General features: G+C 50.1%; 2 protein-coding genes across 2 annotated transcripts; one reads left to right on the forward strand and one right to left on the reverse strand.

Annotated features, from left to right (window-relative positions):
• Positions 1–361: 361 nt before the first annotated feature.
• On the forward strand, positions 362–17,168 carry C7974DRAFT_51796 (uncharacterized protein). The gene is made up of 3 exons (XM_046146774.1): positions 362–4,801; positions 4,848–16,810; positions 16,861–17,168. Exons 1-3 carry the CDS (start codon positions 727–729, stop codon positions 17,002–17,004), a joined length of 16,182 nt encoding a protein of 5,393 aa, XP_045993562.1. The 5' UTR covers positions 362–726; the 3' UTR covers positions 17,005–17,168.
• Positions 17,164–18,881, reverse strand: C7974DRAFT_402401 (Mn2+ homeostasis protein-like protein Per1). Its single transcript, XM_046142701.1, has 5 exons — positions 18,721–18,881; positions 18,626–18,668; positions 17,810–18,581; positions 17,727–17,761; positions 17,164–17,631 (listed from the first exon to the last, which is right to left on the reverse strand). Exons 1-5 carry the CDS (start codon positions 18,832–18,834, stop codon positions 17,609–17,611), a joined length of 987 nt encoding a protein of 328 aa, XP_045993563.1. The 5' UTR covers positions 18,835–18,881; the 3' UTR covers positions 17,164–17,608.
• Between the last annotated feature and the right edge of the window lie 597 nt (positions 18,882–19,478).

A 19,478-nucleotide genomic window follows, 5' to 3' on the forward strand; every position in this document is an offset into this window, starting at 1 on the left:
CAGGCACGTCATTGGAGGCGTGCCTGCCATTTCCTCATCACCTTGAACACGAACTAACGAGCCAACTGTGGAGCAGTCTTGCGGCCCATCGCGCTGTCCTCCTTCGAGCTTCCGTCGTTTGTTGGCTTCGTTCGCCTTAGAGTGCTGCCTGTTCGTTCTTGCTGATCCCGTCTTCATTAGATCCGTTAAACCCAGCAAAATGTATGACGCCGCTACACGCATCACCAAGACACAGGGTACAGCATAGCGGATGCAGCGCTGAAGCCCCAATAAAAAAAGCAGAGAGTGTTGTACGCTGCACAACTTGGTTTACGACCTGAGCCCCGCCGCTACCCGATGCTACGCTTACCAGTCTCTGCTACTCTCCCTCTTTGGGCACATCGGCTGTCCTTGCATAACATCCAGCGAACTGCACGGCCCGTAGACGAGCTTCGACGCGCTATTACAAGGTGACACTCTCGCGATTTCACGTGCGCCACTGCCGCCTACATATTCGACAGCAGGTGCTGCAACGCTTTTGACCAATCAGTGGCCTGCAGTTTCTCATCATCATTCTGTACCCACTGAGGCTATAATTTACAAGTCAATAGTGTCAGACTACAAGAAACGTCATTCTGCTTCCCCTTCACATACAGCTTATTCTTTCTTGTGTTCGTTGGGAGCGGCGTGTTATCTTCAAGTTCGAACTGGTGCAACTCCAGCTTTACCTAATCAGGACCCAGCAAGATGGTTCAACCACAACAACACAAGCTGTCTATATTGAACGAGACTCCAAGAACCTTCGAAGGTCCAGAACTCCTACACAAGCTGGTGCCCCAGGTTTCAACTGTATCAGCGATCGATTTCCTGGAACATGGAATCAAGAGACGGAAATTTTCCTATCAACAACTGCATACACTGAGCGACATCTTAGCGCAGCGGATTATTGAGCTAACGGCAACGCTAGAAAATGCGTCCGCTGTTGTTCCAGTTCTACTGCCGCAGTGTCCAGAGCTATACATTGTGTTGCTGGCGATCCTGAAGGCAGGTAAAGCCTTTTGTCCCCTAAACCTCGATACCCCAGACGAGAGGTTGAAATTCATTCTTTCGGATATCTCTGCGGACTTGCTCATAACGAATACCACGCTCTTGGACCGACTTCAATCAAAGCATGAGGTCCGGACAATATGCGCAGATCGCGAACTGCTGAACGGTGACGAGTTAAATGCCACAGCTCTGCCACATATCGACAGCACTGATCTGGCGTATGTGCTATATACCAGTGGATCTACCGGGTTGCCCAAAGCTGTGAGCGTATCCCATCGCGCTGTCACACAGAGTTTGTTGGCCCATGATAGTCACATACCAGGCTTCGCGCGCTTCCTCCAGTTCGCTGCTCCTACATTCGATGTTTCGATATTCGAAATATTCTTTCCCTGGTTCAGAGGAAAGACCTTAGTCGGTTGTCTGCGAGAGCGGATGCTGGAAGATCTCCCTGGCATAATTGAAACACTCGCAGTAGATGCCGCTGAGCTCACGCCGACGGTTGTTGGGAACCTCCTGCAAGGCCGATCGAGTGTGCCCGGATTGAAGTTGCTACTCACTATTGGCGAGATGCTTACCCAGCATGTCGTGACCGAATTCGGTAGCAGCGCCTCTCGAGCGGGAATTCTTTGGGCTATGTACGGCCCCACAGAAGCCGCAATACATTGCACCTTACAGGCTCGATTCGAAACTTCTTCCTCAACCGGCAACATTGGTTACCCCCTGGATACAGTCTCGACTTTCGTAGTCGCTCCAGCTGAGAGTGCACTAGGGAAGACAAATGTCACAATTCTGCCGTGGGGCGAAGAGGGCGAGCTTGCACTCGGAGGGTATCAGATTGCAGAGGAGTATCTCAATCGGCCCGAATTGACAGATGCAGTCTTCGTCAATCATCCCGTGTATGGTCGATTATACCGCACTGGCGATCGTGCAAGATTTCGCGATGACGGTCTGATTGAATGCCTCGGTCGTATCGTCACTGGCCAAGTAAAACTGAGAGGTCAGCGAGTGGAGCTTGGCGAGATAGAGCAAGTTATCCTGAAGGTTGAAGGGTGTCGCGTTGTGGTTGCAGCGATCGTCGACGACACTTTGGTGGCTTTTTGCGCGACGACTTCGGGCAAGGTATCGAGTACGGAGGTGCTTCGAATGTGCAAGCAATGGCTCCCAGCCTTCATGATACCTTCGGACGTACTCATATTACCGAGCATGCCTCAGCTTCCGTCTGGAAAGATTGATAAGCGCTCTTTGGAAGCGGCATACTCGGAGTCCCTTCAGCATCATGGTACTGACGACAGCCTCGACTTGCAGCCCGACGATCATGCTGCCCTTGCGATCCTACGACTAAGTCAGGACTGCTTAGGCCGGAGGCTCTCATTGGATTCAGATCTTGGAGCTGCTGGACTGGACTCATTGCGAGCAATTCGCATTGCGTCAAGACTTCGAAAGGAGGGTTACAATATCAGTGCTGTAGAGGTCCTAGCTTCGCCAACTCTGTATGACCTCATCAGATCTTGCAAGGCAACATCACTCCTTATTGAGCCCTCGGGGTCTACGGAAAACTCATCAGATGATGACCTCACATCCACGAGCCCCAAATCCGCATCTGAGAACTTAAACATCGATTTTATTTCTCCATGCACACCACTACAGGAGGCAATGCTCGTTGAGACAATGTCAAGACCAAGCGCGTACTGTAATTGGATCGAACTGGAGCTCACTGTGACACGCACACACGACGAAATAGTCGCGGCGATATCACAACTTGCTAAGGATAATAGCATTCTGCGCTCGGGATTCCGCCCTTCCATCCATGGCACCGGGAGTTTTGAACAAATCACATGGAAGGAGCTGGAAATGACACAAATCAAGAACGTTTCAAGATTCGAGAAAGCCTACACACTGAGTAGCACAAAAGACTTGCTACGACCGTTTGCAGTCAGTATACAGGATGGACCGAAACAGCAACATATACTTGTTCAAATACACCACGCAATGTATGACGGCTGGTCATTCGACCTAATTTTAACGGATCTTGATAAGCTTCTGCGGGGATGGGGACCAACAAAACGTCCTCAATTTTCTGATGTCAGTCGCTATTACACACAACGACGAGGAACATCAGCATCAGAAGAGGACACGAGGTACTGGGCACACCTACTTCACGATTACACACCTACAACTCTAGTCAACTACAACGGAGAGACAAGAACCGAAGCAGGTCTTCGATCATACCGTAAACGCTCTGTGATCGATATTGAGCGCTTGTCCGCAAAAGCCCGCTGTCTTGCTGTCAATCCTCAAGTTTTCTTTCAAGCCGCAATTGGGTACATCCTAGGGCTTTACACTGGGTCGACAGACGTGGTTTTCGGCAACGTCACTTCCGGAAGAACACTACCAGTGACTGGTGTAGAGGATATTGTCGGCCCGTGCATAGCCTCATTACCTTGCCGCCTGGATTTTGGTACATTCTCGAAGGCACACGAGGCACTAGAGGAAGTTCAACGTCTGAATCGCGAAGGTTTACGTCATTGTACATTACCATTACGAGATATCGCAAGAGCAGCAAAGGTACAGCCTGGTACAAAATTGTTTGATGTACTTTTTGTATGGCAGCAGTCTTCAACTTCTGGCAATACCTCTTCACTCGCAGCAAAGATCGTCGACAGCGCTGACGATCTTGAATTCAAGCTCACACTCGAGTTTGAACCATGCGACAGCTTTATCTCTTTCCGTGCCATGTTCGATCCATCAATCCTACCAGAGAAGCAGGTCATCTCCCTCTCGCAGCAGATCGACGAAGTCGTTGGAAAGCTCCTGGATGACACTAGCTGCACGATAGCCGATATTGGGCGCAGCTTCACCACCTCAAGCCTTTCAATTGCGAACCCGGATTATCAGCATAGTTGCGATAGCGATAGTCTCTCGCACGCAGTTGAGACATGGGCAAAAACCTCCCCTGAAAAGGAAGCTGTCATATTCGGTCATGTCTTGGATGGTGTGATGAGTGTCAAAGAAACGGCGACCTACTCGGGCTTGAACACTCGAGCTAATCAACTGGCTCGTTTGTTTTCAGAGCATGGAGTGGCCGAAGATCATCTGGTGTGTATCATGATGGAGAAATGCGTAGATCTATACGTTAGCATCCTTGCCGTGTCAAAACTCGGAGCCGGATACTTACCGCTTGTACCCGACACACCGGCTGAAAGACTCAGTACTATACTCAGGGACGCCAAGGTCACACTTTGTGTGAGCGATTCCTTGACTCTACCATCGCTTCGTAAGGCTTTTCAAGGCATCATCGTCAATCCCGGCTCGATAGACTTTTCCACGTATTCAAAGGAAAACATTGATACACCATACCATGGTAAACACATAGCCTACGCTGTATTCACGAGTGGAAGCACAGGCGTACCGAAGGGCGTTTTAGTTACGCAGCAGAACTTGATGAGCAATCTCAAATTCTTGTCCGGCTTGTACCCAGCATCCCCTGAATCGAGAATGCTCCAGTCGTGCTCACAAGCCTTCGATGTGTCGGTCTTCGAGATATTCTACGCATGGTATGTAGGCATGTCGCTCTGCACAGCGATGAAAGAGGACCTATTCCGCGACTTCGAAGCTTCGATAAACAATCTGGGGGTGACACACCTTAGTCTTACACCCACTGTAGCAGCTCTCGTCAATCCGAATAATGTGCCAAAGGTCGAGTTTCTCGTGACCGCAGGAGAAGCATTGACAGAGCACGTCCGACGGCGATGGGCAGGACGCGGCTTGTACCAAGGTAAGTGACTCAACTCTTTGCATGTAGTAGGCTAAATCAAGTACAGGCTATGGTCCGTCCGAAACAACGAACATTTGTACGGTACGACCTTCTGTGACGTCTAAAGACTTGATCAACAACATTGGACCACCCTTCGACAACACATCTGCGTTCGTACTGGACCCGAGCAGTAAGACCATCCTTCCCCGCGGAGCAGTGGGAGAGCTCTGCTTTGGCGGAGAACAGGTGTTTCGTGGCTATCTCAATCGACCAGAGCTCAATGATGCGAAGCTGATTGATATTGCACCTTACGGCAGGATTTACCGATCTGGAGATATGGGAAGACTTCTTCCTGATGACTGCATCCTTTCGGCCGGTCGCTTGGACGACCAAGTGAAGATTCGCGGTCAGCGAGTCGAGCTTGGAGAAATCACATCAATTGTATTGGATGACATAGATGTTGCCGATTGTGTGACTCTTCTTTTCTCCACAGAGAATGGCGCCAAGAGTCTGGTAACATTCTGGGTTCACAAGAAATGTACGAGTGAGCTTTTCGCTGTAACAGATGCTGGCAAAACCAGTTCCACTATATCGCGGATTTTTGGGTCCCTCTCAAGGCAGCTACCTACGTACATGATACCGACTTACCTCATTGGCATAACCAAAATTCCCATGACTGCTCAGGCCAAGGTCGATAAGAGACTACTGCAGGAAACGTTCAACAACGTCAAGGACAGCGGCCCTGAACAGTTTACATCCACACAAACCATTAATGGTAACACCGTTGCAGATATTGATGACGCAGCGGATCCTTTATCAGATTGGGAAAAGAGCGTCGCAGAACATCTCGCACGCATACTCGATATCGATTTGAAAGGGATCCGGCGGGAATCGTCCTTGTTCAACTTGGGTCTGGATTCTGTATCAGCGATTCGCTTTTGCTGGAGTCTCAGAAAGTCTGATGTCGCTGATTTTACGGTGGCTGAAGTGCTCAAGAATCCATCTATCTCTTACTTGGACGCGAAACGCAGGGAGAGGACTGCTGCTTCAAACCTGAAATGCTCTTCATCCGAAAAGCTTCTCAATGTCTTCACAGAACAACAGAGATATTCGATCCGTTCGGTATTTGAAAATACAGGCCTTGAGGTGGAAAAGATCAATCCTTGTACCCCTCTACAAGAAGCTATGCTGGCAAGTAGTGCTTCCTTTGAGGCTGCTTACAGTAATACTATGATCTTTGATGTCAAAGGTGATCTTCCTCGCCTCCAGGCAAGCTGGAAGCTTGCACTGGTTCGTCACGAGATGCTGCGGACCTCATTTGTTCCCTCAGATCACCCCGACTTTGCTTACGCACAGGTGGTGCTGAAACACTGGGACCTCCAGTGGGACCAATTGGACAACTTCCAGGAAGTACAGCTTCGGGCAGATGCAATCGTTCAAGGCCTTGTTGCATCTCACAGACCACCTCTGTACCTGGCAGTCCATATAACAGAGTTGACAACAAAACTCATATTTAGCTGCCATCATGCACTCTATGACGGTATTGCTATCACCAATTTGTTGGGGGAGATTCAGAAGACCTACTTCGACCATGAACTACCACCTGCCGTCTCTTACGACCGATATCTGCAGCACTTGGTATTTGAGGACGTGGCGGAGACAAATGAGTTCTGGCTAAACCACTTTTTAAACTTCGAACCAACCTACTTTCCAGACCTGACTGGTATGGCTCAGAAAATCACTGGGACTTTTCGGTCAACAAAGCGAGACCTCAAAATCCCTTTGAGTGCACTTCGGTCGGCATCTCGGCAGGTCTCTGTTTCCGTGCTTCCCATGGTACAAGCCGCTTGGGTGAAATTGTTGCATTACTATACTGGCGAGTACGACTTATGCTTCGGGAACATCGTCAGCGGTCGTGCTATTCCAGAAGAGGGGCTCGATGCACTTGTAGCGCCTTGCTTCAATGCCCTACCGGTCCGGGCCAAACTCGATTTCTCGAAACCCAACGCAGAACTCGTTCAACATTTGCACAACTTCAACGTGGACACATTTCCGTACCAATTGACAGCCCTTCGGCGTATTCAGAATGCTGTCTTGGGAGACGGGTGTCGATTATTTGATACCCTAGTCGTTCTACAACAACCAAGCAAACCCCTTGATGAAACCATCTGGAGCCTTGAGGAGGATATGGGTGAGATGGACTTGCCCGTGGTGTGCGAAGTGTATCAAGACGAACAAGGCGACTGCCTAAGATTGACGCTACATTACAAGACCGACTTGCTGTCTGATGAGGACGCGCAGATAGTGGCTCAAACTTTCGATAGCAGCCTATGGGATCTAGCTCATCATCCCGATGCTGCTGCCAACGATCCCATTGACATACCTCACACTCTTAGGGCCATTTCGAACCCAAGTCTGGAGCGCTTGCCGACGAGATCAGATCTGCTGCACAAAGCCTTCGAGCAAAACGCATCTTCTTTACCGCCCGATGCCATTGCTCTAGACTTTTTGCATTCGGACGACAGACGAACAAGATGGTCGTACCAAACGCTGGACATGTTAGCCAATCGCGTCGCATACAGACTGATGCGTCACGGCGTTGGCGTTGAAGACGTCGTCCCGATTCATATGTTGAAGTCCCCGATGTTTTATGCAAGTATTGTTGGCGTGCTTAAGGCCGGCGCCGCCTTTGCACCAGTCCATCCGGATCTGCCGGAAGCTCGCAAGGACGTGATGTTCAAAGACTTGAATCCGAAAGTTGTGCTGTGCACAGAACACGTACCGAGCCTCGGAGACCCGGCTTTTGCAATCATTCTCAACCTCACAGATCTTGAGGATTCGAGCTACGACGACTGCGAGATATCAAAGATTGACAACCTGAGAGGCTCGAACTTGGCGTACTGTCTTTACACAAGCGGCTCAACTGGTGTCCCCAAAGCAGTCAGTGTGGACCATCAAGCTCCGGTTCAGACCATAGAAAGTTCGAGGGCACTCGTGCCGTGGACGCAGTCTTCGAGACTCTTGCAGTATGCAGCGATTACTTTCGACATGTGCTACTATGACTGTTTTTTGGCTTGGACGCTTGGCTTCACTCTCTGCTCAGCCGAGCAGCACATCATGTTCGACAACCTCCCGCATGTCATTAACTCGCACAATGCCACTCTACTGGACCTCACGCCCTCAGTAGCCGCCTCTTTGTCACGGCTTGATGTACCCGGTGTGCAGTGGCTTTATTGTATTGGAGAGGCAATGTCAGACGACGTTGCCGCAGAATGGGGTGGCGCTTGCGTCAACTCCTACGGGCCTACTGAAGCCGCCTTCTGTACGACCATGTTTCCCATTTCGAAGGACACAAAGACATCTATTATTGGACAGCCATATCCAAGCACGTCTTTCGCCGTGTTTTCACTCCAAGGACAACAGCCTTTACCCTTGCTAAGTACCGGAGAACTGTACATTGGAGGTGCACAGCTCGCTAGAGGCTATTATGGTCGATCTGAGCTGACCAACGACCGCTTTGTGACCCGATGCGGCCAAAGATTCTACAAGAGTGGCGACGTAGTACGCAAGCTAAGTAACGGCAACTTTGAGTTCATCGGTCGCGCGGATGATCAGGTGAAGATACGCGGACTGAGAGTCGAGCTTGGTGAAATCAACCAGGTGTTACAACATTCCGATTTGCGTATCAATTCTGTTGTGACGCAGATTTTGAAGAAAGACACAGATGCCAAGGAGCAATTGGTCTCTTTCCTCGCCATGGGCCGTGAACTCGAACCAACTGAAGAGTCGGAGTTTCGAAGAAATGCCATGCAAGCTGCGAAGCATAAGCTGCCTGGGTACATGGTTCCTCAGATCTATGTATTTGTGAGCAGTATACCGAGATCGATGGCTAGCAAGGTCGACAAGAAAGCTTTGTCAGACATCTTCAAAGCTGCCACTGCTGTGAAGCGCTTGTCGAATGAGATGGTCGTCAATCATACGTGGACTGATGTCGAAATGCTTATCCGCGATGTGCTAAGTCGACTATCGAGAGCACCAGCTGATGAGATTCTCCCAGAACTATCGATCTACCAGCTGGGACTCGATAGTATCAGCGCAGTCCAGATTGCTTCCGCACTTCGGAAGCAAGGCTATGAAGCCAGTGCTTCAGACGTCTTGAAGTATCCCACTTGCATTGACCTTGCAGAACATGTTAGGACGCGATCTCATGCGATTCGACTTCGAAATGAGCCTTTTGATTTCCAAGCCTTCGAGAGGAAGCACAGACCCGGCATTCTAGGTAGCTGTGGGTTCGATGATCAGCTCATCGAAGCCATTCGGCCATGTACACCCCTTCAGCAAGGCATGCTCTCTCAATATATTGCTCAAGATGGACTTGTGTACTACAACTATATCCGTCTCAAAATGCGGGACGCCAATATGGATGTTACAAGGCTGAAAGATGCCTGGAGGAAGACAATGACACGACATCCCATCCTCCGGACAGGGTTCGCTCAAGTCAAGGACGAGCAATACTCCTTCGCGATGGTCCAGCATATGCCTGACTCATGCATATTACCGTGGTCAGAAAATTCTGATACGGATCCTCAGCTCGCTGCAGAGAGATTGGGTCAGCTACAGCGGGAGAGTCTGACCCAGCTTCATCAGCCAATGTGGGACCTTCGGATCATCACCCATGATGGGGAGCTCTTCCTCGACCTGTCAATGTTGCATGCGTTGTTTGACGCGCACAGCTTGCAGCTAATCTTTGAAGACGTTGTTGCTACCTACTGTGACCAACCGCTAAGGGAGATTTCTCTCCCTGAATCGACGCTAAGCGAGCTTCTGCAGCTCACCAACAAGCAGAGCGAGCAAACCCAGGAATTCTGGTCTCACTTAGGGAAGCAGACAGTCTCATCACGTTTCCCAAATATGACACCCCTCAGACTTGAACCAGCTCACCCAGTGGTACTCACAAGACTTTCTTCCATGTCCGTCTTGGAGATGGAACACGCCTGTCGCGCGAAAGACGTCACTCTCCAAGCTGCTAGTATCGCCAGTTGGTCGACGATCTTGTCAGCATACACAGCGGAGCCTACAGTGACCGTTGGTATTGTGCTTTCCGGCCGCACTTCGGACATGGCCAATAACGCTGTTCTCCCGTGTATCAATACAGTACCTTTCCCATGCACAGTAACCGACGACAAGATGGCGACTATGAAGTCAGTCATGAAACTCAATGCAGAACTGTACCAACATCAGTTCACCCCGCTCAACAAGATCCAGAAGCTGATGGGGTTGGCGAACGAATCTCTTTTCGACTCACTGTTTGCTTTCCAAAAGCCCACTGGAGGAAGTCAGCAGAGCAAACTGTGGACAGTTGATGAAGAGAAAGCAACGACAGAGTACCCAATCTCCATTGAGTTCGTCCTATCGCAAGAGGTCTTACAATACCGATTGACATACCTACCGCACATCATTCCATCTCAACAGGCGAACATGATCCTTGAACAACTGGATCATGTTATGAGAGCCTATATCATTGATAAACCCGAGACTGCGGCTGGGTCTTTCTTCGATCAATCAATCTACTCCATCACACCAGCCAAGGAATCAACTTTGCCATCTGAAGTAAAGCTGCTCCACCAATTTGTCGAGTCTACTGCTGATGTCTGCCCTGATCGGGTTGCGTTCGAGTTCGCAAGCTCAATACACGACGATCAGGTCACAAGCAAGAGGTGGTCATACCGGGAGCTCGATGCAGAAGGCAATAGAATTGCAAGCTTGCTGTTAGCCCGTAACGTTCAGCAAGGTGGACTTGTCGGTGTGTGCTTTGAAAAGTGCCCTGAAGCGTCCTTCGCGATGCTGGGTATACTGAAAGCTGGATGTGCATTTGTTGCTATCGATCCAAGTGCACCTGGCGCACGTCAAACTTTTATGGTCGAAGATTCTGGTGCTCAAGTTGTACTCACGATGAGCTCACAATCTTCGGGCTTCACGAAACACGTTAAGGTGCCAGTGATCAATCTTGACAGGATCAGTACCCACAACTTATCGTCATCGAGGCCGCCACTCGAGAGGCCTATCGTACCTCAAGATCGCAGCTATTGTCTGTATACCAGCGGTACTACTGGCACGCCTAAAGGCTGTGAGTTGACCCATGAAAATGCAGTACAGGCACTGCTTGCCTTCCAACGTTTATTTGCAGGCCACTGGGACTCAAACTCGCGCTGGCTGCAATTTGCATCTTTCCACTTTGATGTTTCCGTGCTTGAGCAGTATTGGAGCTGGTCAGCAGGTATCTGTGTCGTCTCAGCGCCGCGAGATCTCATCTTTGAGGACCTTGCAAACTCTATTCGCACACTCAATATTACGCACATCGACCTTACACCAAGTCTAGCCCAGACACTGCACCCAGACGACGTACCTAGTCTCTGCAAAGGAGTTTTCATTACCGGTGGTGAGAGCCTGAAGCAGGAGATTCTGGATGTCTGGGGTCCCACCAGTGTAATCTATAACGGCTATGGACCCACTGAAGCTACGATCGGATGTACCATGTACCCACGAGTTCCAGCCAACGGCAAGCCTTCTAACATTGGACATCAATTTGACAACGTTGGTTCATACGTGCTCAAGCCTGGCACAGACATTCCTGTACTTCGGGGTGGGGTTGGTGAGCTTTGTGTTTCTGGCAAACTTGTTGGCAAAGGCTATTTGAATCGCCCTGACCTAACAGAACAGCGTTTTGCTCACCTTGACCGCTTCAAAGAGAGAGTCTATCGCACTGGAGATCTGGTCAGAGTGTTGTATGATGGCACGTTTGATTTTCTAGGACGTGCAGACGACCAAGTCAAACTGCGCGGTCAGCGACTCGAAATTGGCGAGATCAACTCTGTCATCAGACAATCGAGCAAGCACTTTACGGACGTCGCGACAATAGTCCTCAAACATCCCAAACAACAAAAAGAACAGCTTGTTGCGTTCGTCGTCATTGGTATGAAGTCTCTTCGCGAGCCAAAAGTACTCCTCGGCGAAACAGTCAATCTAGGCGGGGCAAAGGACGCATGCCATGACAAGCTTCCACCTTACATGGTTCCCACACATTTCGTTCCTTTAGCTTCTATGCCTCTCAATATCAACAACAAAGCCGATGGTAAGCAGCTAAGACAGATATATGAAGCATTGTCGACCAGTGACCTGCAGAAGCTATCGGTGACCTCAACCACATTGGACGAAACGTGGTCAAAGGAAGAAGAGAGGCTTCGCGTTGCTCTAGCTGAAGCTTTATACGTCAGTGAAGATGCTATACACAAAACTTCCAGCTTCTATGAGCTCGGTATGGACTCGATATCCGTCATTGGGGTGTCTCGAGCTGTGAAGCAAGCCGGTTTCACACAGGTCACTGCTGCAGTACTTATGAGACACGCTACTATTAGTCGACTTGCTAAGGCACTGTCTGCCTCTGGCGCGAATACATCCAATCGTGGCTCCCTGCTAGCAGCACAGCAGGCGATCAATGCTGTACAGCACCGATGCCGGAGGTCCGTCGCCGAGTCACTCGGTGTGGAGTCGCAAGATCTGGAAGCGCTCGCTCCATGTACCCCTCTGCAACAGGGTATGATTGCACGGTATCTCGACAGCGAGGACGGACTCTACTTCAACACCTTCAAATTCAATTTGAAAGACGACATTGACATTCCTCGACTGTACTGGGCGTGGAATTCAGTGTTTATGGACACACAAATCCTACGAACAGCTTTTATCAACACAGACAATGGCCATGTGCAAGCGGTGTTGCAGAATGTCTCACTACCATGGGTCGAGCATGATGCCAAGTATGCGTCAACACCAGAATACCTACTCAGACTACGACAGTGCTGGCTTGAAGCGAACCGCATTGAGCTTATTCGACCATTCGAAATCCATCTCCTGGGCACGAAGCTGTTGCTTGTCCACATTTTCCATGGACTTTACGATGGAAACAGCATAGAGCTCCTGCTCGAAGAGGTACACAGGATCTATTGTGGCACCACAGCCAAGATTCTCAATGTACCAACCTTCCATGAAGCTCTTCCTCATGGTCCCCTCTGTATTCCTGAAGATACACGGAACTTTTGGGAAGAGCATCTGAAAGATCATGTATCGGATACACTGCCATCGTTGACGATAGAGAGAACAAGAGGCACAGTGGTAGTAACTCGAGAACTGGAGCCAGTCCCAGGATATGACATCACAAGAAGGAAGCTCAACGTCACAGCCCAGGCGATTGCCCAAGCCTGTTGGATACAGACACTGCAGGAGTATGCTTGTGTTCCAATCACAACGGGCATTGTGGTATCTGGACGAAGTCTCGAACTTGCACATGCTAATCGCATCGCTGGTCCATTGTTCAACACAATACCCTACCAACACCACACCCAAGTCGGTGATACCTGGGCATCGGCGATCACCAGGGCACATGACTTCAATATGGCGGCTCTTCCGCATCAACATACACCATTGCGGGATATCGCGAAATGGTCCAAGAGAAGCCCGACTCGGCCGCTGTTTGACACGTTGTTTGTCTATCAGGTGGCGCAGACTGATAGGAACCGGTGGAGAAACAACACGATTTGGGAGCTGCTAGATGATGATACTGTCGCAGACTATCCTTTGGCAATAGAGATCGAGCAGAAAAGCTCTGACAGGTTCTCACTTACCTTAGTCACTCAAGGTCACATCTCAAGCACGAAAACTTCGAATGAGCTCCTCGATCGATTCGAAGAAGCACTGACATGCGCATTGACGGACTCCTCGATGGTTCTTGAAACGGCCATTCACCCAAGATTGAGCACATCGAATGGTACAGCAGAACCCAACATCACCAACGGAGATTGCGATGCGGCAAAGTTCGATTGGGATGACAATGCTATCGCGATCAGGGAACAGGTCGCCATTCTTGCTGGTATCGAAAGCTTTCAGATCAACGAGTCTACATCGATCTTCGAGCTCGGGTTGGACAGTATTGACGCCATCAAGCTGTCATCGAGGCTCAAGAAACATGGCCTCAGTCTACCGGTTAGCGGCATCATGCGAGGACTCACCATTAATAAAATGGTCAGCAACATACTGACAAGCCAGAACAATGACACAAACTCCCAAATCGAGGCAGGATTTGCTCATCGCAAGAGAGAGATACGGCGCTATGTTGAGTCATGTGCAATAGACATGACCAATATCGACGATGTCTTACCTTCCACACCATTGCAAGAAGCCATGGTAGCCGAGATGGTAGCTTCAGACTACACCCGTTACTACAATTTCGATGTCGCAGAGTTGGCTGCAGATACCGATGTTATCAGGCTCAGTAACGCCTGGCATACCGTTATAAAGTCAGCACCTATACTCCGCACAGCGTTTGTCGAAGTCGATCATCCAGAAATTGACGGAGCTTTCGTACAGGCAATTGTCAAGCAAGATTCGGTACAGTCTCCCGTAAATATCCAGCATATGAACACTGCACAACAACCCGACTTTCCCACCATTTTTGAGGAGTTACGTCGCGCGGCCGTACAATCAAAGACCCTAGACCCGCCTGTTAAGGTCATTTTACTAGAAGCACCTCAACATAAGTATCAAATACTTTCAATTGCTCATGCGCTCTACGACGGCTGGTCTCTGAGTCTGCTACACGATTCTATCAACGCGGCTTATCACGGCGGATTCCTTCACCCGCCTAGTTATGAGACAACCTTAGCCGACATTCTTGCTGGATCCGGATCTGGCTCGGAAGCTGCAACTTTCTGGAAGAACAACTTAGCTAATCTGAAACCAAGCCTTATGCCTCGCCGTCGAATCTCCAGTACGGCTATCGACAAGGTTCACCGCAACGAGATGGCAAGCGCTATGAAGCTCAACGACATCACTGATTTTGCCAAGAGCCACCGAGTGTCCCTTCAGACTCTAGGCCAGACCATTTTCGCAATAACACTGGCATTGTACACTGGTCTATTGGACGTCACCTTTGGCTGTGTGCTTTCCGGTCGTGACGACGATGAGAAATCCCAGTTACTGTTCCCAACTATGAACACAGTTGCCATTCGTACGGTGCTGCACGGTTCGCGTTCGGAATTGCTACAGTACGTCCAGGAAAATTTTACCGGTGTCAAGCAATGGCAGAACTTCCCTCTACGGAAAGCATCAGCTTTTGCAGGCGCGCAAGGCAAGCTCTTTGATAGCTTATTCATCTATCAGAAGAGCATAGAGCAGCCCTCCTCTGCGGAGAAAGAGCTTTACCACAGCATCGACAGTAAAAGTGATGTGGAATACCCGGTTTGTGTGGAGATGGAGGTTGTCGACGACAGGCTAGTCTGGCGTTGCGCGATCAAGGAAGAAATTATGGGTCCAGATGAAGTTCAGGTACTGATCGGTAGATTGGACCAAGTCCTTCACAACATCTTCCAATCTCCTGAAGCACCAACCATCGAATCAATCCCCCAAGGAATTTCGGTGTGTGGCCTACCGGCCTTCGAAGAGACGAGTGCGAATACAAAGGAAAGTGGTGCCACGAACAAGCAGCCAAGCTCCGCCAACGCTCCGTCATTACAGACGCTCCGCCAGATTCGAAAAGCACTAGCCTCCGTTGCCCAGATACCCGAGGATGATATCGAACAAGGCATGTCAATCTTCCATATTGGCCTGGATTCCATCAGTGCCATCAAGGTGTCATCTATTCTTCGCAAGCAAGGCATTGCTCTCAGTGTTGGCCAGATGCTTAAGGCCGGTACTGTGGAAATGATGGCCGAGACTGCTGATGAGAGAGCTCCCACTGTTGGAGACCATAATGAGCCGACCGTTGTGGTCAGCCGTACATTGCGCGGACTTGATCTAGCTGACATCATGAGCCGGGCGAGCGTGGACTCATCACAGGTTGACAGCATTCTACCTCTCACAGCTGGACAGCTGTACATGCTCTCTATGTGGCTCAACACCAAAGGCGCAAACTTCTTCCCAGAATTTGTCTACGAGCTCGAGAGCCTGGTAGATTTTGAAGCGTTAAAACACTCTTGGCAAGAGCTCATGGCCTCAAACCCGATACTTCGCACACGCATCGTTCGGACCAATCAGAGCGATATACCGTATGTCCAGGTTGTGCTGAAGGAAACGAGTGCTTCGCTCACCGAGATCACGGTCGACAAGGAACATACTGTAACGTCCATCATGCAGCAACCTTGGGTCTACCTTTTCGCCTTGCGCACGGCGTCAGGTTGGTCCCTCAGACTAAAGATTCATCACGCTTTGTATGATGGCGTGAGCCTTCCGCTTCTGATGCAGCAGTTCCAGGATCTCTGCAACGGCGTTGTCTCCTGTACATCAAGCTGTACACTTGATAAGATCATTGCCGTAGCCCACAATACGTCAGCACCACCGCAACGAAGATCGTTCTGGACGCAGTATCTTGGAAGCATCAGTCCGCATCATAACATCAAAGTGGAGGTCAGGCCCATCTCAAAGACGGAAATCTACCGACCCAGTTTCTTGGAAACATCTGGTCTGGAAAGCAAGGCTCGGCAACGTGGCGTTTCCATGCAAGCGCTTTTCCTCGCAGTCTACGCCAAAGTCTACGCGATGAACTCGGTCTTGGCGCAGAGAGGAGAGGACGTCGTGATCGGAATTTACCTCGCCAACCGCTCGCTCCCTGTTTACGGGCTTTCGACAGCTGCAATACTCACTGTCAACCTCCTCCCTCTGCGCATTCAAACACCTCTCAGTACGCCCCTCATCAATGTGGCAGTCCAGATCCAACAGGATTTGCAAACCATCGGCGAGCCGGCCCACGCAACAACCAGCCTCTTTGAGATCAGCGAGTGGACAGGCATCAAACTCGACACCTTCGTCAACTTCCTCAGCCTGCCCGATGCCGAGACAGAAAGCGCGCGACCCACGGTCGGGGTGAAGATCACGCCTAAGAGCAGCTGGCAAGACGCTGTCAGCAGGGTGACTCCCGTCGATCACGGTGATTGGCAAGTACCCCAGGACTTGGTGAATGAGCGTGTGAATGCGGCGTATCTTGTAAGTTCATGTGTCCTGACGAAGGCGGGAACCATGCTAATACCGGACAGCATGCAATTGATGTGGAAGCTACGATCCGTGATGGGAAACTGGACGTTGGCGTTTTCGCACCGACTGAGATGATGAGTCTGGAGGATGGAGAGAAATTGATTGAAAACCTGAGGTCTGAACTTGTAGGTCTGGGGCAAGACTGAGGTCATTTAATACATGTTCATGGCGTTGGTGTGATGGGAGGAGTAGGGCTGCTTTGTACGGATGTATGACGTTTGCGTGAAGGGCTGTGATCAATCTTTTCGGATTTAAGGAGTTCTGAGGGTGTTGGAGTTTGGCATATAGATGAATGACCTTGTACTCACTTTTGTTGCTCTGTGCTGCTTGTGTTGTTGTATATGTATACTACGGACTGATAGGGATCATTGCAAAGCAACTCCTGCACCTCTCCACTTCTTCACCGCAAAGTGTGCACGTAACAGCTTTTGATGGCCGAGGAGAGAAATGTAGCAGTTTACCTGACAAAGTAGTACTGATACGGCATATGTGTGATTTTGAACTCAAAAGCGGTCTGTAATTGAGTGTTTTGGCTCATGTCAGACAGTCATATTGATGTAATGATTTTGTGCACCCAGAATCAATCCCAACTTTTAACAGCGACATGACCGAAAGGCCGCCTTGAAACGTCAAATTCGCCTCGATATCATCGGAAGTCTTGACAAAGATATGATATAGAAGATCGCGGAGATGAAGGTAGTAAATGTATTGGTTGATGAAGAACGAGACCAAGATCTTGGGTGCGGCCGTCTAGTCCTTCCCCTTTCGTGCGCCTGCGCTACGATTAGCCATCGGCAGTTTGCCTGGGAAGTACGTGGTAAGCAGCAGTTGAGCGAGAAAAGCGGTGCCTATTGCTTCGGGCGCGTACCTGCTATGTCTTCTTGTGCATCCTTGACGAGGAAGCTGTCATGGTTAGCAGAGTCCTCAACGGCGCTTTGATGGCAGACCTACTTGTACCAAAGGATGGTCGGGACCACGGTGCCCAGATGCCACAGGCTGTGTGCATCAATCATGCCCTTCCATGGTGCGAAATCCATGAGCTCCAGACTCATTGCGGAGATGATCCAGGCCACGCATATGCCAGGCAGTACTGCCCATGTCCGTCCAATCCTCTTGTACTGTACGTAACTGAAACCAGTCCAAAGGATATTGGCCAGAGTCCCGACAACCACATTCGCAGCCATGTTGTACGTGTAGTCCCAGCTCCACAGCGAGAGATAGAGGACGTGCATTACGTAGAGGAGTATGCACAGCGCAGTCCACAGCCTCAGCACACTTTGCTTCCTTGGATCAGCGCGGTCCAGCCTGAACACCCTGATCGGCGCATAGTATAGTCCGTACAGCACGTTTGCACCTGCTGCCCAATAGTCTAGTTTCTCGGTGATGTTGAAGTCCCTGGTATGAAAGATCATGCTGAATGTCCAGCTCGCCAGGCCCACGTATCCGAAACAGAGATAGTATTTGCGCAACGAATAGGAAGCTGGAATTTTCTCACGGAGCTGTGACATGCCCCAGTCGTGCGCGAGGTAGTTGAAGAGCGAGAAGATGACGCTGAAAGGCTCTTGTATGCCCATGAAGCGGTAAAAAGGCCACTTGCCGTGGAACTGGTATATGGGCTGCATATAGGGCGGGTCACGGGCGAGACGCTTCGCGGTCACGGAGTGTTGGCAGGTGTAGTCGCATTCGGCTGGACAGTCCCAGAACATGAGACGACGGTGGAGGGCTAGGAAAATTAGATTAAGGTGAGAGATTGAGAGGCAGACCTACGGATTGGTGTGGGATCTTCGCCGCAGTTGGCTTCCTTGCAGACCTAGAATAGCTATTGGCATTGCGATGAGAGCGGTATTGCCAATGCTACATACCTCTAGACAGTGCTTGAAGTCGGGCAATCTATCGCCCAACGAAGCTGTTGCAGCTCCGCTCAATAGGAGAAGCACAGCAATGGATTGCCATGCTGAATTTGTGTGTGACCTCATGGCTGGAGCATAGATATCGTGTCCATGAGGGTGATGTTTGGGCAGTCAGTCGCGTGTTGACAGTCGACGCCTTGGCGTCCCGATAATTCCGATCCAACCCCTTGTCCCCACTGGCGGCACGCCACTGCCGTTCACCATATGGAATCCTCAACTCAGGTGTCACTCGACGTGGCGCTAAATGCCACATTTTAAGTGCCCTCCAATTCCGGAGAGAGCAGCTGATTGATTCAGGACTGACGTTTTGAGCTGACGATGAAGCTGTGCAAACTCAGATTTACCTTTCTTCTTCGAGTGCTCGCTTGAAGCAAACAATTCGACGAGAAAAGGTGTCCCATGATTGCGGACATTTCTGAGGTGTCCGAACCTGTCATCACTGACAAGTTGGATGCGAGTTCCCCACAAAGACCTTGCCCACACCGGGAACTTATCAGTAGTGCAAAACAACGGATCAGCCACCGCCGAAGCGAGCAGGAGATGACAGAAGCAGAGGAAGAAAAAGTGAATCTGTTGTCATGAACATCTAGAGTACAGTAACGAGTCGATCGATCGACTGGTGATCCCGGTGGCAGCGCGGTGTCATTCGTATTCGTGAGTCCGTTCTTCTGTCTTGAAGTTGATACAACAACGGTCCAGAGGCAGACCGC

Source organism: Boeremia exigua (assembly GCF_020726555.1).
Source record: "Boeremia exigua strain MPI-SDFR-AT-0100 chromosome Unknown C7974scaffold_11, whole genome shotgun sequence".
Taxonomy (NCBI): domain Eukaryota; kingdom Fungi; phylum Ascomycota; class Dothideomycetes; order Pleosporales; family Didymellaceae; genus Boeremia; species Boeremia exigua.

Coding starts and splice junctions, on each gene's coding strand:
- C7974DRAFT_51796 (XM_046146774.1), top strand. CDS start 727: ATGGTTCAACCACAACAACACAAGCTGTCTATATTGAACGAGACTCCA. Junction 4,802..4,847: donor AGGACGCGGCTTGTACCAAG/GTAAGTGACTCA, acceptor AATCAAGTACAG/GCTATGGTCCGTCCGAAACA. Junction 16,811..16,860: donor GTGTGAATGCGGCGTATCTT/GTAAGTTCATGT, acceptor AATACCGGACAG/CATGCAATTGATGTGGAAGC.
- C7974DRAFT_402401 (XM_046142701.1), bottom strand. CDS start 18,834: ATGAGGTCACACACAAATTCAGCATGGCAATCCATTGCTGTGCTTCTC. Junction 18,669..18,720: donor ACTTCAAGCACTGTCTAGAG/GTATGTAGCATT, acceptor TAGCTATTCTAG/GTCTGCAAGGAAGCCAACTG. Junction 17,762..17,809: donor CCGACCATCCTTTGGTACAA/GTAGGTCTGCCA, acceptor TAACCATGACAG/CTTCCTCGTCAAGGATGCAC.